The sequence below is a fragment of the Ahaetulla prasina genome, chromosome 3 (genome assembly GCF_028640845.1).
Source record: "Ahaetulla prasina isolate Xishuangbanna chromosome 3, ASM2864084v1, whole genome shotgun sequence".
NCBI classification, from domain to species: domain Eukaryota; kingdom Metazoa; phylum Chordata; class Lepidosauria; order Squamata; family Colubridae; genus Ahaetulla; species Ahaetulla prasina.
Genome location: NC_080541.1, coordinates 147,402,359 through 147,430,068, shown reverse-complemented (window position 1 = coordinate 147,430,068; position 27,710 = coordinate 147,402,359). Strand labels below are relative to the sequence as shown.

At 38.7% G+C, this 27,710-nt stretch overlaps 1 protein-coding gene across 1 annotated transcript; it reads left to right on the top strand.

Moving 5' to 3' along the window:
- Positions 1-50: 50 nt before the first annotated feature.
- EPHX4 (epoxide hydrolase 4) lies at positions 51-27,705 on the top strand. The gene is made up of 7 exons (XM_058176828.1): positions 51-972; positions 9,526-9,611; positions 15,893-16,050; positions 19,428-19,556; positions 21,261-21,364; positions 22,496-22,644; positions 26,727-27,705. The coding sequence occupies exons 1-7, from the start codon at positions 775-777 to the stop codon at positions 26,956-26,958; spliced, it is 1,056 nt and encodes a 351-aa protein (XP_058032811.1). The 5' UTR covers positions 51-774; the 3' UTR covers positions 26,959-27,705.
- Positions 27,706-27,710: the final 5 nt, after the last annotated feature.

Here is a 27,710-nt window from a genome sequence, read left to right as displayed (position 1 = left end):
ACGCAGGCGCACGGAGGGCCGACCCAGAATTACGCGTTGCCCGAGGCGAAGCGACGAATTTGCGCTCTTCCTTCGCAGAGCGGGGCCGTGGTACCCGACGCCCAAACTTACTGACTTTTCACCGTCACCGACGAATTACTGCGCTACGCCTCGCCTGACGGGGGAGTCTCGCTCTAACTCTGGGTTTTTGGGGTTGTTGTTTTTTTTTTAATGCCCTCCGGAGTGGGCTCTTGTCTACTCCTTGATGGCATTCCCGAATCGTAATTGGCAAACAAATTAATTGGTTAAGCGTAATTTAACGCAGATTGGCGCTTTCTGCGGGCGCACCGTGGAATGAGAGCGGAAAGGCGATCGGCGCGCCCGAAGAGTTTCGCCTTTTTGGGGATCGGGGTGCTCGGCTCTACGCCCGATCGATCAAGGTGACCACGGCGGCGCGACCCGAGCGTTCCCCGCGGAGGTTTGCTCGTGAAGTGCGGCAGGCGCGCGATGCCTTCGGTGTCTTTTTTCCTCGGGCCCCCCCTTTTCCCTGCCGGTTTGCATGATCTGCTGCGCGCCTCCGTGCCGTCGCCGTCGCGATGCTGCTGTTGATTTCGGCTTCCTCCGCGCTGCCCTCTCGCTGGCGGAGCCCATCTTGAGTTCACGGGAGGGGGAGTGAAGGCGCATCGCCCCCATCGCCGCTGCCGCTGCTCCTGCTGCTGCTGCTGGAAGAGGACGAGAACGGACGAGCTAGCGCGCCCCGGCTTCTCCCGTGGCTGTGCATCTTCTGCCAGGCTCATGGTGAGGATCAAGGCGGTGCTCTTCTGGGCTCTGGTGCACAGCTACTGTGGTCTCTGCGCCTGCATTGAGCTGCTGAAACTTTTGTGGAGCCTGGGCACCAGGCCAGGCAAGACCTTCCAGTGGTTGATCCGAGAGAACCCGCCGGGATGCCTCAGTGACCCTTCCTTGGGCACTCACTGCTATGTCCGGATCAAGGTAAATCGGAGCAAAAAACAATCCGTGGCTTTCTGGAAGGTTACCCGACTTTTGCTTCTTGAGGCAAATGGGCCAGTTGGCTCGACCGCCACTTATAGTTAGGCGGTGGGTCCCTGGACGCTGCTGCGCTTCTTTGCTTTCTCCTTGTCCCTTACCTCTTTTTGCTGCCATTAAAAAAAAAAGGAAAAAAAACCCAACGCGGAAGGTAGGCTGCAGACTGAATGGAGGAGAGTCCAGTTCGCTTTGTCATGGACTGATGTGTGCTAAGTGCGTGTTAATCTCTCCCACTGCATGCCACGCAAGGCAAAAATCCTGGAAGAGGGGGGAAGGTTAGGCCACGGGGCTGCAGGCAGCAATCTAGAAGTATGAATTCAGTGGTGGGAAGGCAACTGTGTGTTGGGTTATCTGGTCTTGTGAACTGGAGGATTACTCAACTCTATTCATCTGTGCTTGGTTTTGATGAGCTGTAACCAGAAACTGGCCACATCTCTCCAGAATGACCCTTTCGGCATTTGTAGAGAAGTACGTTGTCTGGCTGGGATAGTGTTTTTCAATGTCTCAAAGGTGCTTTTTCAAATGGCAACTGGGCTTCATTTTTTCACTTCTCATCCAAGAAGCTTCTTCAGAGTTGAATTGGATAAGAAACCAAACATCAAAGAAAAACAAAATCTAGCTGCCTTTTGAAAAGGCACTTTTTGAGACAGCCATGATCTGGAGGACTGAGAATCTCCATAGATGTTTTTCAATTGTTAAAATATACCTTCTCTTTTTAAAAAAAAGGGAATTGAGCCCACCGATGGACTTAAACAAGGTATTCCAGGAAGTTGAGACGATCTGCAAATATATTTATGCAGCTTTTCCAGATGTGCTTTGTAACTAGTCTTAGGACTTTAATCAAGAATTAATGCAGCATCTGTCTCTCACTAAATGAACCAAGTTATAATACAATATTGATTCCAATTATAATATGCAAGAAAGATGGTTTCTAAAATATTCATTTATTTATATCCCACCTTTATTATTTTTGCAACTAATTCAAGACATCGAACATGCCCAACATACTTTCCTCCTCCTATTTTCTCCACAACCACCACCCTGTGAAGTAAGTTGTGCTTAGTGTGACTGGTCCAAGGTCACCCTGCTGACTCTAGTGGGTAAAGTGGGACTTGAATTCATGGTCTCTGGGTGTCTTATTTATTGCCTTAACCACAAGACCAAACAGATCACTAGTGTGGGTAAATTCTTCTGCCTTGCCATTGCTGACATTTTCCCAGCACAGTACACAAGGAGGTGATGTCACCTAATCGCTGGCTAAATTTGAGGGAGCCCCTTTCAATGCTTGGCTCCAAGGTCACCTTTATTTTGTCTTGTTTTGTGGTCCCCCACAACTTCATATCTTCTAAACACATTAAAACTACCCAACATTAGCTCAGATATTGGTGGACTTTGATGTTGATCACTTCCCATCTCCATTCACTCTGTCGTTAATCATTAACCACTGCTGTTATTCTAAAGACTCAGCAACATCATTTCATGTTTAAAAATGTCTAGTCACAATAGTTTTTTACTAGGAACTGCAGAAGAAAATAGACATGATAGGCTCAATTGCATCCGATTCTCGGAGACTGCCTGGAAAAGGCCTTGCAGTTTTCTTGACAAGGTTTTCGGAAGTGGTTCGCCATTGCCACTTTTCCCAGGTCAGTGAGCTGGCTTTGTGTTCTCCTACTTTCTAACCAGATGCCTTTCCTGTTACACCAAACTGGCTCTATTGTTCATATGCAATCATTACAATCATTAATTGTAAGAGATTACCATTAGTAGTTGGCCGACAAAGATAATCTGGTTCCACTAATAGGATTCTATCTTCCATGCTACAGGAGTTATATGGCTGAGTCAGCACAACACAAACTGGCCAACTACAGCTTAGTTTGATGTGTTCTAGTTGTATACTTAGTTGATGTTTCTGGGTATAACTTAAACCCAGCAAATTGAGTTAATCTATGATGTATATTGCATGCTTTTACAGCTTTTGAATGGATTGAGCTACATAAAGTATGGCTTTTTCAAGCTGAGTGTTTTCTAAGGTTTCCTTTCAATCGTTTTAGAAAAATAATATATGTGACTGCCTCAGGGCAAGAAACAGATCACAGTCTTTGGAAATGGCGCAATCAGGTTTCCTTTCTCCTGTATTAAAAGGTATAATCTGATTTCTGTGATTACTTGGCTACCAGTAACCAATTCAATAAAGCATCTCCAAATTCAGAGTGAATCAAAATAGTATCCTTGAGGACAGTTGACCACACAATTAGTTTTTATTTGTGGACTGTTTGTCACTTCTCCTGTCCCTTGCTATTTCTACCACTTCTTGAAAAGTTTATCTTACACTATCTTTTGTGACACTTTCCTTGGCATCTTAGAACTAAAGAAGCGGCTGAAACAATAGGCCCTTTTAAGAACTTTTACTGGATTAGTCTAGATACCCTGCAGTGATCAATAGATGCCAAGGAAAAGTCACCAAGCAGATCTGAACGGTTTCCCATCACATGTGTCTGGTAAATGTTGCATGGATAGCTGCGGTGTGTAGCCTTTTCAGTAAGAGATTAATTGCAGCAGCAATGTCTACCTCTTAAATACCTTGAAAACTAATCATTTAAGCTAAAGCATTGCACCAAAAGTGAGCGCTGTATCAATGTGCTTAACTACCGGTATCTCTCTAGTGTTGTTAAATATTTCTTCTGAGCAAATAAATTAGCAATATATAATAAAACAGTATGATTTTAAAAAATAAGACATTACAAACGTATCTAATTGCATCAGACAGTCAACCTCTTAGTGAATTCAGTCCTTAATAAATAACAGCCCTTAATAAAAATGAATATAAAGTCACATAGTCACTAAGGAGAAAATTTCTATAATGGAAGGATAAATAGTTTAGATTTAATAGGAAAGGATAATAGTTTAGATTTGAGGCTTGTAAAACCACAGAAGGCTGGTCAGAAGTTCTTCTGAACACTTTCTGTAAAATGATTTATTGCAAGATTAGTGTTATAATAAGTGGCTCATATCATTTATTCTAAATGCAACAGCAGTTATTCCAACCCAGAATCCTACACAAACCAACTGGTATGGTGATCTGTTACTTTTAGTGTTGCCATTAGAAAAACTCAGATTAAACTAAATATTGTTGTTCAATATATTTTTAAATCTCTTTACTTAGGTTTATTTTTTTTTTAATACAAGGTAAATTCTTTTCAAAAATATGCAAAACCATATGTGGACAGGACAAAGAATAGGTGTGAACCAATAGAAGCTAACCACTAAAACTACATCTACCATCACATGGAATGGTCAGTTGGCTGAAATAGTCTCCTTATGCTTAACTGTTGAGAGGAATTTCATAGAGCCACTCCGAGCCTTCCCCAATAGACCAGATAAGAAACATGATCAGATGAGCTCATTCTGCTTCATTGTAAGGCTACATTAATAGAATCAAGTCTGAAAGTACAATTCTCCAGTATCTCCTTTACAGCCTGAGAAAGGATCCATTCTGAGCTTCTTTCTCCACCCATTATGCAGCTGTGGGCTGTCCCTTCTGTTATTTTGAGTGTCCTCTAGGCAGCAATTCTTCATCTTTCAAGGCCTTTCTCATAAACTATTACAGTCATATTGGTAGAAGATAAGGGATGTTGCAAATTATCTAGTCAATTACTTGGTCAGTGCAAGGATGTACTACTATAATATTATTATAGCATCTCTGCTAGACAGCTCTCCAGCCTCGCTTTAAATGTCTTTAGCACAGGAATGTTTAGCACTTTCAAGGTAATTTGTTCCATTGCTGATCAGCTCTTACCATTAGGAATAGTTTCTGATATCCAGTCAAAATCAACTGATTATTTAAACTTTTTTTTGTTCTATGTTGTTTGTGACCTTCAAACATTTGAAGAAAGTTATCAAAACCCTTGCAGGGTTTTTTCCCTTTTCCAAGTTAAATATATCCTAGGCTTCCAATTACTCCTTATAGCATTTTCCTTCCAGGCGCATATTGTCTTAAAACGGTCCTTGTTGCTCCCTGAGTTTGCTGTTTTTCTTGCAGGCATTGCATCACTCAAAGTAACATCATCAGTGCTAGTGCTCTCCTTGGTTGTACACATTCCTATTTGCAGATGTCCTTCCTAAACATACACCCAAAACTGAGTACAAGACTGAATGGAGAAAAATGATTTCATTCAAATTAATGCGCTGAAAAGATACTTTTCTCAAAATGGTGTACTGTATTACAAATACTGATTTTGAATACTTTTTTGGGAGGAGCACTGTAAAATGAATTTTGTAAGAATGCATAGTAAGAATGCATTCTGTAGTTTTAAAAATATCCAAAACTGAATTACCTTGATATAAAATGAATTTTAACACTGCTTTGTTCTAATAATTTGCAAAGCCATGATTTCTTTAATCATAGTTTATGTAATAAACTACAGCTGAATTCACACAACACATTTTGCCATAATACGCTATATTTTATGTCATGTCTGACTGAGTTCGTATATACGCTAAGCTGTGTTTGTTTTTCCAAAATAATATTTGGCTAAGTACATACAATGCAATAAACCAAAACTCTATGTTAATGCACTGAGCAAAACAGGACTATTGTATACACTTGAATATGTAAATACTATATTATATATGTAAATATTTGTAGTAAAAAGACTTACAGGAAATAGTTTTGTGAAGAACCACTCTGGATGCTTAACAAAATGTCATCCCCTTCATAAACCAGCAATGGGGAACAGACAGGATAAGGATATCTTGCTTAAAATCTGTTGAAATGATGTGTTAGTCTTAGTCTTAGCTTTCTAATGATTCCGTGTGATAATTACAGTTCTATACCATAATTGTACCCCAAACTTCAGTTTGCCATATGAAGGAAGCAGACGTCAGCTGCCTAGATATCTTGCAATTATCCAGAGCAAAAACCTAGGACACATTTTTGCATTGCATCTGGGTGGTAGTCTCTCACAGCTGTCTGATGTCAGCATGCAATGAATAGAAGCTCTTAAGATAATTGTTAACAGACAAGAATTCACAGTGCCCAGTTGGGGTCCTTATTAGCAGCCTCAGCAGAGAACTTGTTTGTTTGAACTGAAAGAGTATGAAAAATAAGCATGCAAGCTGAGTGAGACAGCAGCTTTTTGAGCAGCCCTATGGTCCATAAAAAGCATCCAGAGAAGGAGCCATGTTTATCCACAGCAGCAGATTGTGGTAGTTTAAAAACTACCCTTTGATTTCATGGGATTTTTGATGTTTCTGTCCAGACATCCCCCCCCAAATAATGGACAGATGCATTTGAAGAAGTTAAGGCAGATGAGGCAGATCAATCTACATTAATTTTACATTAAGGTCTCATCATTCATAGCTACTATTATCCCTTGCATAAAGGCGCTATTGCACAAATGCTACACATTACATTGTTCAGGTCGATACAGTGTAATTAGGTAGCTCCCATCATGGTGTCATTATGCAAAGGACACACATTGCTGCAAATTGCAGAGTTTGTGACTTAATGGTCATGCTGAAGAAATGGGCAGGTCCTCTCCCCTCAAGTGATGTTTTCCATCCATGTTTATTATGGCACAAGTGTGCACGGCCTACAGCTAACTTTATTCAGTACCTGGAATGTTATGGTGACATTGGGATAAATTAACTTCAGGAAATAGAGGCAGTTGAGTCTCTTATGAACTGTAGCTATTCACAAAACAAATTTGGGGTAATAACCCCGACAACCTTATGTATTTCCTGGAATCAAGGTAACCCAGATTCACTGTATTTGCCTTGCTGACAGATTCTTTAAGGAGCCACTACCAAAGGGTCAAACAGATTTTCTGCAAACATTTCACTTCACATTTTTACAAGGCTTTCACAGTGCAATAATTCAGAAGGGAAGTTGGCTTACAGTATTTGAAGAAAATAGATTGGCATTTGGAGGTTTCCTGAGGTGCCAATCAGTTGGATTTGGGGAGTAGCAGTGTCTCCATTTTTTGGTCCTTCTCCTCACCTATTGGTTCTGGGTACCAGATAATAGAATAGAAGAAACCATGTGTTTATGAGGTAACAAATACATGTTGAATGGATTCTGGTCTCATGTTAAGCTGTGGTGTATGTTACTAAACTTTTATTTATTTATTTAATTTTATTTATAGTTTTTTCCCTAAGATTTTATTTATGTAGGCCTGGCATATAGATCCCGTCTTTTCTGTGAAAACTCAGTGCAGATTATATGAGGACCTCCTCCATTCTTTTCCCATCAACAACTCTGTGAGATTGATGGATTTAGGGAGGTAACTGGCCCACAGTAAACCCATTATGGCTGACCAGAAACTTAAATCTAGGTGTCAACTTGCAAAGCAAGTTGCCATAGGCAAAGGGAAAGCGAACTTGTGGGGCAGCACATCAGTCAAAAACAAAAGCACATTCCAGCCATATCTCTGGCAAGGCCATCTCCCGGGGTTACCCACAGTGGCCAGAGGGATCTCTACGACCCGCAAAATTGCTTCGTTGGAGAATGTGACTGATGACACACCTTGGGGGGAGGGGGGAAACAGGGTCAGAACTGGGCCATAAATTATGTGGGGACACAGTTGGCTTCACTTGGAACGTGATGACATGAAGCTCCTAATAAATAACTGGATTCCTTTTGAAGCTTGGCTCGAGGCGCATAGTTTAATTAGGGCATCCCTCGGAACCCTGACACTAGAATTACCCCATCTAAGCCCACAGCTGTTTACAAAACACACTAAGGACATCATTTGCAATCTCCTGGCACCCTTAGGTTATATTTGACCACAAAAAACCTGATTTTTTCAGGGCCCCCCACTCCTCTAAAATAAGGGTACAAAGAAGAGCAAGGATACTCTTATGAGACAAGGTACCACTATTTCTCTCCTTAAAATCCTGTGTAAACCCTCAAAAACAGCCCAAAATTGGGCTGCTGAAATGTGGCCATTTTACTGCTGAATTTTGGTGATGGAATACTGTGTTCTTCCCCTTAATTTCTATTTTCTTTCCCCCTGTGCAATTATGTGTTGGCATTCACTATAGTATTATTTAAACTTTTGGGGTCTTCCAAGTATTTTTTTGCTCTTGTGTCCTGCTCAGAGTCATTCAGATTGAGGCAATTGGTAAACACTGTAAAATAAATAAAGAGTCCAGATTTGAGGATGTGTAGATGGGGTATATAAATCAGAATAGGTATATGTTTGGTGAAATAAGCGACAGCTCACAAAAGCTGGTTCTATAGAAAATGTGTAGGTCTTTTTCATGCCACAGATCTTCTTGTTGCCTTTGTGGGAAGCCAATACTGTTGCTGTTGCAGCATCCTACTGAATCACAGATGTGTTTAATTTTGCAGAGACCTTGTTATAGAATGCTAGAGGGCAGTGTTTGCAAAATATTGTCACTGGTACCCATTAGCTCTCTTTTTCACACAGCGCTTTCGCAATCTGCTATTTCTATTTAAGCCAGTTCCTCTAATCTTGTTATTTCATTCGTGCAAAGTCATAATATAGCAGTCAATCCTGAAATGGGCTTCTGCTACTCTGCTCATTTACTCCCTGGAGGTACTTTGATAAATTTCTACAAGAACTTATTTGTGGGAGCAGCACTTGTGCTCATTAAACTGTGGAGTATCTCCTTTAAATGCAGTAGGGACAAATATTCTCACAAGTATAGTAAATCCGTTGTGTCACTCCAATGTCCTTTGTATTATAAATATCTATATGTATTTAGATCTATATGAGCTATAGTTTAGATGAAAGGGAAAACTAAGGACATCATTTAAGAAGGTAACAGCTTAGAGTAACAATAAACCAATACCAGATACTGCAGTTCAAATTGCACACATACAGACACAGACTGAGAACAAAATACATTTAAGGTCTTAATCAGGGGTGTCAAACTCATATCGTCACAGTGGCATCACGTGACGTATTGCAATTTTTTCCCCCTTCCTAAGCCTGGTGTGGACATGGCCAGCGCGTGACACATCCAGCCTGCGGGCCATGAGTTTAACAGCCCTGGTCTTAATTATGCTTGATCCATTTGCATGCTACTTGATTACTAATGCTGCTAATCTAGTTTTTGTTATTGGTTTTCGCCATGAATATAAATATATAAATATTATATAAAAGGTAAAGGTTTCCCTGTCCAGGGCATGTTGCTCATCTCCTTTCTTGGTCAAGGGAGCCAGCGTTGTCGAAGACATTTTCCATGATCATGTAGCCAGCATGGCTATATGCTAAAGGGTCATGGAACACTTTTTCCTTCCCACTGAAGTGATACTTATTTATCTACTCGCATTTGTATGCTTTCAAACTGTTAGGTGGGCAGGAGCTGAGATAGGAATTGGAGTTCATCCCATTGCGCAGCACTCGGGTCTCAAACCTGGACTGTCAGTTTTCCAGCTGACAAGCTCAGCGTCTTTAATCGCTGAGCCTTCGCAACTCCTACGTATTATATATAAAATGTAAAAATGCAATCTGTCTTCCCTTCCCTTTTCAGGATTCTGGGCTGAGATTCCACTATGTAGCTGCCGGAGAGAGGGGTAAACCTCTTATGCTGCTTCTTCATGGCTTTCCAGAATTCTGGTAAATTCCCTGTTTGTTTGCTTGCTTTCTTATTCTAATTTATATGACTTGTGTAACAGTAACAGAAGGGACCTCGGAGATCATTTAGTCCAACCTCCTGCTCACGCAGGAGACCTATACTAGTTTCAACTTTTGTGTACTGAATCAATAATCCTGTTTTCAACTGAGGATCCTGTTCTATTGAGTGACTGGAAAATAACATCCATCCACCTGATTGCTGCTTATCTAACCAATTTAATGGCATGGAATGCTTTTAGTCACACCATTAATATAAATAGAACTGTTACGTTGTTTCAGCACACCTTTATACCGACAATATTAAAATAATTTAGAAAGCTAAAGAGGACGTACAATAATTATAGGGAAATCACAGCATAAAATGCTCCTGCTGAAAGTACGGTATTTGTGTAGTTATTAGATTTTGTTTAGATATTCCCATTACTGAAATTACAGGATGAAATAATTACCTTTTAAGAGGACACAACCCTAGAAGAAATTCTTCATTTTTAGATGAAGTAATCTAAAATTAAATTAGTTTTGCAACAGCAACCTGTGTATGCAACAGGATTTAAAAGCTAATGTTCCAAGGCTAAATTTAGGGCAAGCTAAATAACCAGTAAATGTGCAGAAGATGCAAGGATAAAAAAAAGTAACTGTTTACTATTGCTTATAACTATTCTATAATGTACATAACAAGAGCAATAGACTTAATCCTGTGCTTAGTTCATACATAATACGTAGGGGTTGTAGGGTTGTGAAAATCCTTCAAAAGCGGGTGCTTCAGAATATATGGGAGCCTGCATGAAGCAACTCACTCTGAATCTTTAAAGCCATAGCGCAGGGGTGAAATGTAAAATTTGTTACTACCAGTTCTGTGGGCGTGGCTTGGGGGGGAGGTAATGTGACTGGGTAGGCGTGGCCAACTTTTTTTCTTTCTTTTTTCTTTTTTTACTTTTAAAAGCATTTTTTCTACAACCTCTTCGGCTGAAGAGGTTGTAAGAAATGCTTTTAAAAGCCTCTGTGATCAGGCAACTCAGCTGGGATCGCCAGAGGAGCCTTTTAAAAAAAATTTAAAAGCCATCAGGCAATCCGGTCCAAACCAGGAGCATTTCACCCCTGCCATAGTGTCTTTTTCCAAGCTGACGTGTTCCTTTGAACAGTGCTTCTTACTGTCTCTAGACATGTGTGTATTCTCAACCACTAGAAGACACGGCAGAAGACACAATGTAAGACTGAGGAAGTCTTTTTCCAAATTAAGAGAGTTGAATTTCTCCACAATGTTGGTCAATTTTAAGTTCTTTTCAAGGTTAGGCTTCTGGTTGTAGGCCTCAGGACAACGCACTAGCCCCGACTCTTTGGCCCAAGCTTCTCCTATGCATCCCTTATAAAAATTGTGCTTACAAGGAAGTTGGACAGGTTCCACAAAGACATGCAGACAAATAGGACATACAAGCTGCTCTTCAAAACAGTTCTTCCAGTTTTCAGCCATGTCTCACCCAGATCAGAACTTTCCTTTTAATCTCTTTAAACAGTCAGTTTTTGATCTACTAAAGCAGATGATGATGAGTTTCCACTTTTGCAACAGAAAGGCCACTAAGTTGTGAGAATTGAAAAAAATCTCCACACAAAATCCAGAAGGAAGTCCAAATGCCATATAAACCTATATTAAATTCTCCTAATTATCACTTTTTGACCATTTAATACCTGAAAGGAATTTGTATCCCTCGTGACTAAATTCAAGCCTCCCTTTTCAATTATTTTTCCTCCATAAGAAATTAGAATGTGAGTCTTTATTCATTAAAAAGCTGGAAATAAATCCATATTTGTTCCCTATGACTATCATTAAGTGTTGTACCTTATGATTCTTGACGAATGTATCTTTTCTTTTATGTACACTGAGAGCGTATGCACTAAGACAAATTCCTTGTGTGTCCAATCACACTTGGCTATTAAAGAATTCTCTTCTCTTCTCTTCTCTTCTCTTCTCTTCTCTTCTCTTCTCTTCTCTTCTCTTCTCTTCTATTCATGGTGAAAAAAATCTGCAGCTACCGCAGGAACAATCGAAAGCAATTTCCAAGGCAGCTACACAAAACTGTAAAAAGTTGTTCCTGTGTGTTTTGAAACCTCTTTTGGAGAATATGTGCAGTTTTCCTAGGAAAAAATCTTATTAGAGCAGTACTAATGGAGTTCTTGCATTAGGATCATCTAGCAGGGCCCCGAGTTAGAAGTGTGTTATTCAGTCCCAAGAAAGCAAGGGTGGGTGTGGGGACTCCACTAGGGTGCCTTCATTATGGAATTTTCTTCCTGAAGAAATTCTCTTGGCACCTATATTCAAATATTGCTTTACTGCTTTATACTTATATTTGCATTAGGATATGAATTTTTGATGAGACGAAAGCCAGCATGAAACTATTTTAGATACATAAACAAATCAAAGAATAAAGGCAGGCTGAGAGAAAGCTCTTGGCTCAGTTTCTCTGTATCTTGCTGTAAAGAGTGTTACTCAGACCTCATGACTGTGCCTGTAGGAGAAAACCTCATTTTCTGGTACTGTTCATATTTCATCCAGACTGAGACTTAAGTAGCTTACTATATGGCATTTGTATTCCCAGCAGTGGTCATGTCACTGGGAAAACATATGACTTCAGTATAAATGGGTATTCTGCACTAAAACTATATTGATGATAATAATATGCTGATGTAGAAGATGCCAATGTTGAGCAAGAGTTGATTTCCAGAAATAGCACCCTTGGGTATTCATGAAACAATTTCTCCTTGAGAAAGCAAAAGCATTTCTAAAAGATACTTCTAAAATATTGTTCTATTCACCATGGTAACCAAGAAAACAACACTTTGGACACACACTGTATGTTATCTGTGTTCCCTCAAGTCTCCAACATTTGCTAGAATATGAGCCTATTGCTACACAACGAACAGTATTAGATTCCAGTCACATCTTCAGAGCGGAACTACTGTTGATGGGAATGTTCCAGAAATCTCCAAATTCAGCAATCTAGTCTCATTTTCCACTCATGGGCTTGGAATTTCTTCAGCTGTTGCATGTTGGAGTATAAAAAATGTCTGATGGCCTCACACCCCACACCTTGCTCAGTAAAGAGATTGCGATAGGAGATCCCGAATTTATCAATGGGATAGATAAGAAATATTTATCTTGTTATGAAAAAAATTGCACAAAATATTACATATATTAAGTATCTACAGAAAAACACATGCTACTCAGTACTATCTCTAGGTTACAATATTATATATATAAAAGTGAACAGGTTGTGAGAGATACCCAAATATTTCTTATATCCTTGATATATGAAGCCCAACCTTTTTTATTTGTGCTATTTTATTTGTGCTATAGCAGTGATGGCTAACCTTTTTGCCAAAAGTGAGTAGAGCGCAGGGGGTCGCATGCGCGCGTGCCCACACCCATAATTCAATGCCCCCCATGCCCCACCCCCCACACACACACATGCATGCACGGCCCCCCAACGTTCCCCCCGCTTTTGGCATGCAACGGCAAAAAGTTTACCAGTGTGCCCGGTAGGTCCGTTTTTCGGCCTCCCTAGGCTCCAGAGGCTTTCTTGGAGCCTGGGGAGGAGGAAAACGGCCTCCCCCACCCCCCTGAGGCCCTCCGGAGGCTGGAAATGGCCCATTTCCCAACTTCCGGTGGGCTGGGAGGCCCTGAAGATCAGCTGGCTGGCATGCACATGTGCGCTGGAGCTGAGCTAGGGCAACGCTCGTGTGCCGACAGATAAGGCTCTGTGTGTCACCTGTGGCATGCATGCCATAGGTCCACCATCATGGTGCTATTGCCTTGTTCAGTTGTGATCGTACTGTTAAACGTGGACAGCATACCTATTCATTAACAGTTAAATAAATATTGCAAATAAATAATTAAGCAATGCATCTATCTTTTGTTTACGCAATTCATTCCTCAGTAGATTTTCTATTTTGTAATACAGAGTTTCCCCCCGAGGATACAAGAGGTAAAACTGCTCCAACAGTTTTGATCTTCATAGAATCGGAAGGGCACAGTACACTGTGGCATTTAGTTTCAGTCCAGCAATCAAATCAGTCTCCCAACTGAACCCACACAGTAAAAAAAGTCCTTTTCCGGGTGATTGATTTCAGTTTGACCACTAGGACATTTCCCCATAACATTCAATCAGAAATTTCTTTCATTGGAAAAAGGATGGCTGAAATCAGCTGAATAATGTTAAATAATCATTATTATAATTGTAGAAAGTGTGCGCTGAAGTTAATTCGTTTCACATTTGATATGTTCCATTGATTGTAGCGTGTGTTACTCTTTCGTTTTCCTCCTGAAAAAAATAATTCTCTTCCCAACAAAATGTTTGAGACCTAATATTTCTGGCCTAGATATTTGCTTTTTGTGCATCGTTGTTGTTGTTTTTAAAGGAAGAAAGATAAAGAAAACAGCTATCTTACTACGGTCCCTCTTTCAAGATCCCCAGGGCTACTGAAAGCCATTAATACCTCAGCACTTAGCCATCTTTATGGCTATATTTATTTTCAGACAGTTCATAAGAGTAGTTTGGGGACAGGAAACTATTAGTCCAGAAAGAATCTCCTTCAAAAGGAATTACAGTCCTAGATGAATAGAGCTCCCTTAATTATATCTAATTGTATAGAGTTCAATGAAAGTGAAAGTAACTAAGGAGAAATTTCCTGACAGTTAGAACAATTAATCAGTAGAACAATTTGCCTTCAGAAGTTGTCAATGCTCCAACTGGAAGTTTTTAAGAAGAAATTGGACAACCATTTGTCTGAAATGGTATAGGGCAGGGGTGTCCAAACTTGGTCCCTTTAAGACTTTTGGACTTCAACTCCCAGAGTTCCTCAGCCAGCTTTGCTGGCTGAGGGACTCTGGGAGTTGAAGTCCAAAAGTCTTAAAGGGACCAAGTTTGGACACCCCTGGTATAGGGTTTTCTGCCTAAGCAGGGGATTGGATTAATAGGCCTCCAAGGTCACTTCCAAGGTAGTCCACAACTTACAATTGTTATGTACTAACAAAATTTATGTTGCTAAGTGAGAAATTTGTTAAGTGAGTTTTGCTCCATTTTACAACTTTTCTTGCCGCATTTGTTAAGTGAACCACTGCAGTTGTTAAATTAGTAACACCGTTGTAAAGTGAATCTGGCTTTCCCATTGACTTTGCTCGTCAAAAGGTCACAAAAGGTGATCACATGATCCCGGGACACTGCAACCGTCATAAATATGAACCAGTTTTCAAGCATCTGAGCGTAAATCACGTGACCATGGGGATGCTGCAATGGTCAAAGGTGTAAAAAATGGTCATGTCACTTTTTTCAGTGCTGTTGTAATTTTGAATGGTCACTAAACAAACTGTTGTAAGTTGAGGACTACCTGTATTCTGTTCTGTTCTGGAATTGGAAAATGAACTATTGTATCTGAGTCTTCATTGGCAATATTAAAACAATTGATATTGATTGTTTCCTGATTGCTTATTTGTACCCTATGACTATCTTTAAGTGTTGTACTTTAGAATTCTTGATGAATGTATCTTTTCATTTATGTACACTGAGAGCATATGCACCAAGACAAATTCCTTGTGTGTCCAATCACACTTGGCCAATAAAAAACTCTATGCTATTCTATTCTATTAAAACTGCACGAATAAAATAGTTCATTGGATGATAAAATAATATATCATTGCAATATTTATTTTGTATCCAGGGAACATATTAGAAGCACATCTGCAGCTAGTGCTAAATCAACCAACCCAGCTAAAATAACTAAGCCCTGTGAAAGCTGCTTTGATCAACTTAAAAGTTCTCTTTTTTTTTGGTTGCCAAATTGGTTTCAGCTTGCTTCTCTCTGGTGTCCCAATTAGTAATATGTATGCATTAAAAACTAGAAAGAGATGTGTAGGTATTAGTTTAATAGATTCATGCTGTATATAATCAGGTCATGGTGATTTATTCAACAAGACATAATTTTTTAAAACTTTGGTTTAGTTTATGTATAAAATGAACCATGATTTTATCACATTCAGCTAAACTTTGATCGTGACAATTACTACAAGCAAGCATCAAGTAATTCAGGTCTTTACAGTTTGATTCTGTTCCGATTTTACAAGGGTTTTATATCTTTTCAATTTTATTAACCAGTGCAAATGTTCTTAGTGTCTTCAGTTTTATGGTTTCATTTTGTGCTTCCTGTATGAATTGCTTTTGCAAAGGTAGTCAGAACAGTTTATAAATCAAAACCTTCTTCTTCTTTACTAGGTACACTTGGCGACATCAAATGCGTGAATTTAAGAGTGAATATCGAGTTGTGGCCTTGGATTTGAGAGGTTATGGAGAAACAGATGCTCCCGCCCACCGAGAGAATTACAAGCTGGATTGTCTGATTACAGATATAAAGGATATCTTGGAGTCTCTTGGTGTGTGAATAGCAGCTCTGCTGCCCAATTTATAATAACCTTGGAAAAGGGACTAGCTCAGTGGTAGTCAACCTGGTCCCTATCGCCCGCTAGGGGCGTTCCAGCTTTCATGGTGGGTGGTAGGGGTTTTGTCCGATACTGAAGCACTTTCCTTTTTTAAAATTTAATTGACTTTTTTAAAAAAATTCATAGCATTATTTAAAAACATTTTCATTAGGTTTTCATAAAATTCCCCATGACAATTTAAATTTCTGAAAATATACTATTTGTATCGCCCGCGCATAAGTTTAGTTCACGTTATGTAAGTGAAACTAAATGGTGCTATACTGCGACCGCAAACAAAAGAGCCTCATCCCAGAATAGCTCGCGCATTTCCCCCTACATCACCCAGCTGTAACAGACAAGCAGAGCTGGTAGCCGGCGCCCCCCCAACCCAATCCACGATGCATGAGAGGCATGTGCAGACGACGCTACACGGCGCATTACCGTGGAACCAGTGGGTGGTTAGAAAATTTTACTACTAACAGAGATACAAAAGTGGGCGGTAGGTATAAAAAGGTTGATGACCCCTGGACTAGCTAGATGATAATATATTTCCTTTAACAAAGTCCTTTTTGAGGTGATTGTTGATGTGTATGTATATAGCATATATTCTTTTCTTGCTGTAAATTTAGTTCCTACGATTTATTGTTGTTGTTTTTTAAATCTTGGGGATTTTTAGCTATTTAATTGATTTTATATATCTAGAGCTCAGATACCAGTGCTTAAATGGGTGCAGAATGGTCTTTCCAGACAATGAAGCTCCAGAGCTTAAACCAGTCATGCTGTGAATTGGATAATCATGATGCAGTCTGAAGGGATGGGCAATTTTATTTTCCTTGCAATTTGCTATCTTCTTGAAAATAAGCTCTAGCATTTTGGGCTGAGGGGAAAAGCCAAATATCACCTCATTACCTCTTCCCACCATAGGGAAATTCTGCTGGATTCTGGTTTTCTCCCCAAAGGATGAAGCTTTTTTTTCCCCCACAAAAGGTTAGATTTGATGCAAATTAATCTCTTATTAGCTTAAAAACAAAACAAAAAGGTTCTGAATGTTTTTGCTAATTGGAATGCAAATTAGGGGAAATACCTATAACGCAGTAATTATATTTATTTATGGTCAGAATCTCATTTAATGAAATTTCAAACTTTAGGATAATATTTGCATTGAGCATATTCATAGATTTAGTAAATTGTAAGTTCAGTGTGATATAATTGTTTCTGTATACTAGCTACACAGCTATCAAATCACCGACAACTGTTCCTTTCACACAGAAACAATGTAAACTAGAGCATTTCTCCAAGCTCTATAATTAAATGTTCAGTCAGTGCACAAATGCATATCCACCATGTTATTTTCTTTGACGATAAACCATATTAAAAAAAAATAAAAAGAGTGAGACGTTGATGTTAGGAGGGCAGGAGATAATAGAAAACATAAGGAAACCAACAAAGGATAAAACTAAAGGTTTATCCTCATGTATTATTAACCATGGCAAGAAAATGGCCCGCTCTTTTTAAAGTCAGATTTGTATGGTCACCTTTGATTTATTCCTTGCCTATCAACTTAAATTGATACATAGCTGTCCTGGACTTAAAGTAGTGTTTTTCATACTTCAGATGCTATATATTTTGCCATATACGTATCTACAGTGCTTCATTGATGATGTTGTTGATAGGATTTGCCCAGGTTCTATTGATCATCTGAGGCTTAGGGACTTTTGCTGTCCATCACCTACTTTGGTCAACTGAAATTTCCACATAATATATTTTAGTAAGATAGTAAGGTATATATTAGCTTAACTGTAGCTATGCACATATAAAATTTCTTCTTAATTTTAAGGTAAATAGTAGTTAGTTTTGACATATTTTGACCAGGCCCAAACTCCAACTTTACCAAGTATGCTCATACTATTTTATTCAAGTGAGTAATCTTACTTAAAGACTATCTATGACAGGGTGTCAAACTCAATTGCTGTGGTTGACCTCTGGGGGCTGGGCAGGCATGGCCAACTGGGTGGGTATGGCCAACTGGGTAGGCGTGACCAACTTGACATAATTCCCCAAACTGCTGGCATGTTTCCTCTTTGCATTGGGTAGACCAAGCTTAAGCCACGCTGGCCCGATGTTTACTCTTTGCATTGGATAGACTGGGCCGAAGTAATGCTGGCCCGATATTTCCACTTCGCATTGGGTAGACCGGGCCAAAGCGACCAGCCAATCTGGCCCCTTATGTTTTCCAGGACGGCCCCCTGGGCCAGATCCAAGCACATTATGGGCCAGATCCAGCCTGCGGGCCTTGTGTTTGACACCCCTGATCTATGAAGTCAACATGTTAAAAAGCAGATAGAATGTTCTGACATATATAGAACATTTTTCTGAGATAAGCATAGTTTAAGGCACATATTTTATGCCTGAATAATCCCTAATATCTTTAACTATTAAGTCAGCAGATCTGAAATCATGGAAGATAATAATAATTGAAGACTTTTTAAATAAAAAGTTATTAGCAAACTATTAAAATATATTCATTTTAAAAAGATGCAGTTAAATCTCACATACTACATCTATACCTACAGTCTCATAAAATAAATGGCTTTGGAAAACTTAGATTTAATCGAAGGATTTTTTTTCTTTTTTTAATCGCATAGAAGACTGAAACAATATAATGCAAGAGAGTTAGAAGCAAACAAGAAATGAATGATGGCATATACACACTTAATATCCTACTACTGCAGCCTGAAAGAGTTATAATGTATTTCTTCAATTAATATCATTATGATTCTATAAATTTAAACAAAATATAATGGCCCGAGCAATATAACATGCTCCAAAGTGTCATCGGATTTGTATTGTTTAAGCAATATTCAAAGGATCATCTCAACCATTTTTCTAACTAAATCATCTAATTATGATCATGACTGAATTAGATCATCATAAATCAGTGGGTTATACCTGATATTATATGAGTAAATACTAATTAGTATTAATTCATTCTTTTCCACTTAGTTTTTTGCAAACCATTTTTAAAACCAGCTGGTAAAGTAGAATTATAAATATTCTTGGGTTAGAAAGGATGAAAGTAGAAATTTCAGGCACATTAGAAAACACACTGAAATTTCCCACCTTGTTCTTGCTAGGTTGTTAGCTATGATTCTTGAAAAGTTTATTAATAGATCACCTACGTCTGGTGGTGTAAATCATTTGCCAAAGGGGCAAAATGTGAGATATTGTTTGCAAGTACACTGCAAAACCCACTGTCATTTCCTTTGATGTGATAATTTATTTGCGTGGAACTGTTGATAAACATCTGTCAAAAATCTATTTTTAAACAACAGGATACAGCAAGTGTGTGCTGATTGGTCACGACTGGGGTGGAATGATTGCTTGGCTAGTTGCTATTTGTTATCCAGAAATGGTGACAAAGCTTATTGTGGTGAATTTTCCACATCCCTCCGTTTTTACAGGTGAGTTTAAAAAAAAAAGCTGCAGCATTAAGAAATGCCGTGAAAATATTTCTAAAAAATAGCAGCTTGTATTTGGCCATCACCATCATTTATATATGTCCTACATTTTCTTCAAGTAGCTTAAATTGGAGAGCTGAGAGAATTATTAGGCCAAAATCACTAATGCAAAGTTACGTGGTAATTTGAAGTTGCATCTGCCTGGCCCTAATATAACAATCATAAATACGGAATTGTTTAGTTTAGCAAACTGAAGCAAAATAAATAGAAATGAAATATACAGGACATATACATATACATATTGCTTGAATATGTTGAAAAACTGACAAAAGACCTTATTTGCCTGGAAAAATTACAGAACTGTAGAGTACTTTGGTTTCTCCAAGTTATGTTTTTCCTGATTAGTAGCTGTGTATTCTGTATTTGTTTGTATGTATAAATATTTGACTATATGTGAAGGGGGTGTGTGGGTATTAATGTATGACAGATGTCTTCCCCCCAGATGTGCCAAGACTGTACTTCCCATAATACTGATGGGGAATTTGAGGAACTTCCTCCGAATACATCTGAAAGGCATCAGATCAGGGAAATTGTTTTAAGATCTGTGAATCCTATTACCAACTTCGGGTTCTCCCATATTTCATAGCTGTTCTAGGGAATTAAAGGAGGAAGGCAGTAATATTGAAAATAAGTAAATGTGGGAGTATGTATTATATAAAAATATTCATAGACAGACAAGACAGTTAAACCTAACTATTTACGTGGCTCCGTTGTTTTGACTTTTTTTCTGCTTCTTCTATCAGTTTGATGTTATAATCTATGTTTCCTAACCTTGATGCCTGTCAATAGTCTTCAGCTCCAGAATTCTTAGTAATGGTGACACTGACTGGAAAATTCTTGCATCGAAGCTCATGGATCTGTAAGGGTCTCCCAGAGAAATCTGGTTTAAATTGTGGACCTATTAGTTATTTTTTTCAGTTCATAGAAACATCTGTAGAACATGGCTATGTTCCTGAGGGATGTGGCATGTCACACCTCTGACTATCTTTCAAATAGTAAAATTTTCCCAAATATAATTGTAATCTTTTATTTCTTCCAACTCAGCATAACGTTGAAAACAGATTATGGAAAGACACTTGGGATTCTGTCCATCTATCCATCAGCAGTAAAACTTTGAAAACTGAGTAGAACAGGACCAAGTTTGATATAATGTATAAAGTCTGCAAAAGAAACATTGAATGCAAAAATGGTCCATATACTACTTAGGAATGTAGGATAAAATATTCCAGGAAAAAAAATCCCAATGCTTCCCTATGGAAGAGGTATTTGAGCAGCAGTTGAGAATACTTAAATAGGATTATTTAACTATTATTTATCTAGATTAAGAATTTGTATTTTTCTCTCAACCCTTTTTTTTATTCTTTCTATTTCCTCAGTTCCTTAAAAAACCCTAGTGCAGGATCTCAGTTTGTTAAATTAAAACACACACATTTTAGCTCTTTTTGCTTCTCAATGAAGAAAGGCATTTGACATAAGAATTGGGTAATAATAGTAATAATAAGATGCACTCAATAGAATTGGATTTGTAAAGTTCTACAAAATTGAGCTACTCACATTAAGAATACCTTATTTCAAAAGATTAGTATAAAGGAACATAATTCAAAGACCATAGTTTCTCCTTTTTTAACTCATGGTTTTCTTTTTAAGAATACATCGTGCGACATCCATCACAGATGATTAAATCTGCCAACTACTATTTCTTCCAAATGCCATGGTTTCCGGAACTTATATTTTCAATAAATGATTTTAAGGTGAGTATAGTTAGAGAATAGGTGACTTTCCATGTTCCCATGAACTATTGAAGGAAAAGCATGCAGATATGAAAAGTTTGCTTTTAATATTTAACAGTCATTAAAATATTGGAGTTAAAATGCATACCTTAAATGTTTGTTTTGTGACATGTGGATATAGGAATACTTCATATGCACAAAGCTGAATTTGCTGTTTTATTTGAGAATGTTTGACTAAATAAATAACTCAGAAGTCCAAACTCTCTCTGTCCTCTGAATTACTACAGCATGTTCTATATGAGTCTTCACTTGAAGGGGCAAAGGGGTGTTGCAAGCAGATGCGCCAGAATTTAGACAGGCAAAAAAACCAACAGTTTCTGACTTCTTGCTGGTTTCCCCACTGACACTGTTGTAGGAAGCTAACAGGGAACATTGGAAATCATGATTATGTGACCACAGCTCACTGTGAACACATAACTGTGAGGAAAAAAAAAAAGATGCTATGATAGTCAGAACTCCAAAGACTATTCTTAAATCCCCTTTGTTCAGTGCCATTGTAACTTTGAACAGTCACTGAATGGGTGATCATGACCCGAGGACTATCTGTACTTACAACAGTTTTAATGTGAAACTTTAGTAACTGTCAATGAAGCTTCCAATTCTAGTACTGACTGAGAAAATCCTGATAATTTCCTCTGGAGCTGCAGGTTGTTTCCTGCTGACATGGATTCTTCCTTTGCCCTGGTTCCTCCTCATCCATTCTTCCGGATGGATCTAAGAGATTATTTTGCCATTTCTCCGCACACAAAACAAATGCAAATGAGATTAGGGTTAAGAGGGCAAACAGTATTTATATTCTCTCTTTGGCTAATTGGAGAGAGAACTCCTGAACTACCATAGATTCCACAGCACTCAAGATTCCTGTGGGCAGCAGAAGTGCAATTTTGAGGGTTTGGGTTGAAACTAGCTGCTGCGTGGAGATGTCCTCCCCCCCCCCCCAAAGTCAATACATTTCTGCAAATTCTGAAAATCTGTTGAACCTGCCGATGTCTTTTCCTTATGGGGTTACACTTGGATTGTGTTACACTCAGCCCTTAATCATTTGGGGCAGCTTTTAAAAGCTTGTATTTATTTGCTTATGTATTCATACAGGTGTTGAAAAACATCTTTACCAGCCATTCTAGTAGAATTGGAAAGAAAAGCTGTGGGTTAACAACAGAAGACATTGAAGCTTATCTTTATGTATTTTCCCAGCCAGGAGCACTAACTGGTCCAATTAATCACTATCGAAATCTTTTCAGGTCAGTTCCTCTTCCTGCATCAAGCAAATAAATCTGTCTTATTAATCTGTAATTAATAGATTAATTATTAAATCTGTCAATACATTGTTGCCTTCAAGACTTTCTGGATTTTGATGATATAGAATAATATAAGTAAGAGCCATAATCATGTTCTCTGGGCTTTAAAGACAGTATGCCGTCTTATAGCAGCCAAGTCAATGTATGTGGGTTCACAAGTCTGAACTAAGTACGATAAGTACCTTCCCCAAAAGTGCTTTTTCAAGAGGCAACTGGACTTTCTGGTTTTTCTTTGAGGACGTTTCACTTCTCATCCAAGAAGCTTTTTTAGCGCTGGAAGCTTCTTGGATGAGTAAGCGAAACATCTTTAAAGAAAAATCAGAAAATCCAGTTGCCTCTTGAAAAAACACCTTTGGGACAACCATGACCTGGATGACTGAGAATTCTCAGTTCTGAGCAATCAATCATTTATATACTTGCATATCTGAACATTAACATTGTTATGCATTAAGTCAGGGGTGCCAAATTCAAGGCCTGGGGGGGGAGCGGATTTAGCCCACAGGGTACTTAGATCTGGCCCGCAGGCCCGCCCTGGAAACAGTGAAGGACCACCCACAGTGCTTTGGAAGGTGAAAATGGGGCTCCTGAGCTCTGTTTTTGGCTGCCACGACCTCCTGCAACCCTCTACCAGTGAAAACAGGGCTCCAAAAACAGCAGCCAAAAACAGCTCGGGAGCCCATTTTTGCTGGCAGAGCACTCAGGCCATCACAGGTGCCCCTGACACGAGTGACGTTGAGCTGGCCATGCCCACCCTGGCCCCCCAGAGGTCAAACACAACCCTGATGTGGCCCTCAATGAAATCGAGTTTGATACCCCTGCATTAAGGTAATCGTTGTTTAGTGACCACTATTGGGACTGGCAGTTAGTAAGCAAAGCAGTTGCTAAGTGAAATCATAACATAACATAACATAACAACAGAGTTGGAAGGGACCTTGGAGGCCTTCTAGTCCAACCCCCTGCCCAGGCAGGAAATCCTACACCATCTCAGTCAGATGGTTATCCAACATTTTCTTAAAAATTTCCAGTGTTGGAGCATTCACAACTTCTGAAGGCAAGTCGTTCCACTTATTAATTGTTCTAACTGTCAGGAAATTTCTCCTTAGTTCTAAGTTGCTTCTTTCTTTGATCAGTTTCCACCCATTGCTTCTTGTTCTACCCTCAGGTGCTTTGGAGAACAGCCCGACTCCCTCTTCTTTGTGGCAACCCCTGAGATATTGGAACACAGCTATCATGTCTCCCCTAGTCCTTCTTTTTATTAAACTAGACATACCCAGTTCCTGCAACCGTTCTTCATATGTTTTAGCCTCCAGTCCCCTAATCATCTTTGTTGCTCTTCTCTGCACTCTTTCTAGAGTCTCAACATCTTTTTTACATCGTGGCGACCAAAACTGGATGCAATATTCCAAGTGTGGCCTTACCAAGGCATTATAAAGTGGTACTAACACTTCACGTGATCTTGATTCTATCCCTCTGTTTATGCAGCCCAGAACTGTGTTGGCTTTTTTAGCAGCTGCTGCACACTGCTGGCTCATATCTAAATGGTTATCCACTAGGACTCCAAGATCCCTCTCACAGGTACTACTATTGAGCAAGGTACCACATATACGGTACTAGTGCATTTTGTTTTTTTGGCCTAAATGTAGAACCTTACTTTTTTCACTGTTGAATTTCATTTTGTTAGATAGCCCAATGTTCAAGTCTGTCAAGATCTTTCTGTAACTTGAGCCTATCTTCTGGAGTGTTGGCTATTCCTGCCAGCTTGGTGTCATCTGCAAATTTGATGAGTTCCCCATCTATCCCTCGTCCAAGTCATTGATGAAGATGTTGAAGAGTACTGGGCCTAAAACAGAGCCTTGGGGTACTCCACTGCATACTTCCTCCATGTGGATGTAGTTCCGTTGAGGACTACACGTTGAGTGTGGTTGGTCAGCCAGTTACGAATCCATCTGTGGTGGTGCTGTCTAACCCACATTTTTCTACTTTATCTAGTAGTAGGTTATGGTCTACTTTATCAAATGCTTTACTGAAGTCCAAGTAAATTATATCGACAGCATTCCTCTGGTCTACTAATTTTGTCATTTTGTCAAAGAATGCGATAAGATTAGTCTGGCATGATCTGTTTTGACAAACCCATGTTGGCTTTTGGTTATTACTTTGTTTGCTTCTAGGTGTTCGTGATTCGTTGCTTGATTATCTTTTCCAGAATCTTCCCGGTATTGAGGTCAGACTGATAGGTCTGTAGTTTCCTGGATCTGTTTTTCCTTTTTGAAGATGGGAACTACATCAGCTCTTTTCCAGTCCTCTGGCAGCTCCCTGTGCTCCAGGATCTTTGAAAGATATAGTTCAGTGGTTCTGAGATCACGTCTGCCAGTTCCTTCAGAACCTTGGGGTGTAATCCATCCGGTCCTGGTGATTTGAACTCGTCTAGGGTAGACAGGTGTTCACTTACCATTTTCTTCCCTATTTTAACTTGTGTTTCTAATCTGTTTTTGTAGTGCTGTTTTGATAGGTTGGATTGTTTTTCCTTTTGTGTAAAGACAGATGCAAAATATGAGTTAAGTAGATCTGCTTTCTCCTGTTGCTTGTCATCTTCTTGCCACTTTCTCCCAGCAATGGGCCAATTGTTTCCTTGACTTTTTCTTGTTTTTAACATGTTGGAAGAAGCTTTTTGTTATTTTTACTTTTGTCGCTAGCCTTTGTTCATTGTGAGCCTTAGCTTTCCTCACTTCATCTTTACAGGCTCGGGCTGTTGCTGATATTCTGCCTTAGTTATTTGCCCCTCTTTCCACTTTTTATATTTGTCCTTTTTGTCTTTCAATTTGTCAGATAGTTCTTTATGCATCCATGCTGGTTTCTTTTGAGATCTATTATTTTTCTTCTTCATTGGTATTGTGTTAGACTGTGCTTTTATAATCTCACTTTTCAAAATTTCCCAAGCTTCTTGAGTTGTTTTCCCCCTGAGGATTCTCATCCATTGAATCCTTCTCAAGCTCTCTCTAAGTTTATTGAAATTAGCTCTCTTAAAGTCCAAGACTCTAGTTTGACTTTGTTCTACTACTTGTATTTGCTTAATGTCGAATTCCAATATTGCGTGGTCACTTGCCCCCAAGGTTCCTGTAGCTTCAACACCTTCTATCATTTCATCTCTGTTAGTGAGAATTAAGTCCAATATGGCTGATCCCCTTGTTGCCTTCTCTATTTTTTGGGAAACAAAGTTGTCTGCTAGGTTTGTTAGGAACCTGTTGGATCTTCCACTTGGTGCAGAGTTTGTTTCCCAGTTGATGTCAGGGTAGTTAAAATCCCCCATTACTACTGTGATGTGCTTCCTACATACCTTAGTTAGCTGACTAGCAAAAAGTTCATCTACTTCCTCTGTTTGGTTGGGTGGCCTATAGTATAGACCTATGGCAATATCGTTTTTCACCCCTTTTATATTGACCCAAATACATTCAAGATGATTTTCATCATTGTTGTGCTCTATTTCTGTAGAGATGTAGTTATCATGATTGTGCTTATGATCTTACTTCATTTTCTTTTCCTTTACGTATCTGTAGAGGTCGTAAATACAAGAATTGGTCATAAAATTACTTTCTCACCACTGAAGTCACTGCAGATAATCACTGCAGGCCCTAAATGAGGACTACCTATATATTAAAAGCTGCTGTATTTTTGCATAAGACATTAAACATTACTTGTGCATGTGTTCTGATATGTAAGTTCCATACAGCTTAATGGAATCTTCTTAATGTTACTGATTTCATATTCAGCTAAGGGGTAAAATATTTCTTGCTAAAAGTAAAAATAAAATTTTCAGATCAGTCACTAATTCTAAAATGCAAAGGTCTGAACCAGATCTATTGTGTGCATTAATTAGTGTCCCTGGAGAGGGATTTGTTTGATTTATAGTACAATAAGAATGCAAGTGCACATCTGCATCCATTTTAGCTACAAATGGAAACTTATGATTTATAACTAAAATGAACTTTTTTTCCTCATCATTTTTAAAAAATATTTTCTTTTTAAAGTTGTCTGCCGCTGCAGCATCATGAAGTCACCATGCCTACTCTATTGGTATGGGGAGAAAAAGATCCTTTTATGGAAGTTGAGATGGCAGAAATCACAAGAATTTATGTAAAAAATCAGTTTCGACTTACTGTTCTGTCTGAAGCCAGCCATTGGCTCCAAGAAGATCAGCCGGACATTGTGAACAAATTGATATGGACTTTTCTAAAAGAAGAGTCAAGAAAAAGAGAGTAACTCTTTTGACAGCACAACTGAAGTATTAAGATAAAAGCTCAGTGTCATCCGGACCACATTTTTGGCAAAATGTTATATTGAACAATGCTAGAGAAGATATTTTCAATGTACTGTATATATTGATGCCAATATTCTTACCAGGGTGGTGTAAGACTATGTAACATTAATGTTGGTTTAATCTGTATTGTGTATTTTGCACATGGAACACTTGCCTTAAAATGTTTGTGCTTGTACAGTAAGGAACTCATAGAAAGTTGCTTAGTTTTGGTTACTTACTTGCTTTAAGATGTGTGGTGCCTTTTATGAATTTATAATTATCTCAGTGCAGGGGTACCAGTTGTAAAAGAAACAATTATTGGTAAAATGATCAATTTTCATTCTACTGGTTGGAATTTTTTTAACTATATTTTTATCATTAAAAATGTTAATAGGTCTTTTGATCTACAGTATATATAATTTTAGAAATCTAAAAACGTTTGGGCACACCAGAAATCAATCAGATATAACCATAAAAAATTTATTGCTTCTTGTGCAGTGGTATAAGTTTAAAAAAAAATTAAGATGTGTGCACACAGTATTTTAAAAACTAAAGTAGAAAATGAAGAACCACAATCATGACTTGTATATTCTACTCTCGTTCGAATAAACCGCAACTGGCATTGTGTCCTGTATCTTCCGATTGTGATATTTCTGTATATATGACAGAAAAGGTGGACATTACCAATCCATAAACAATTACTAGGTTTATCTGA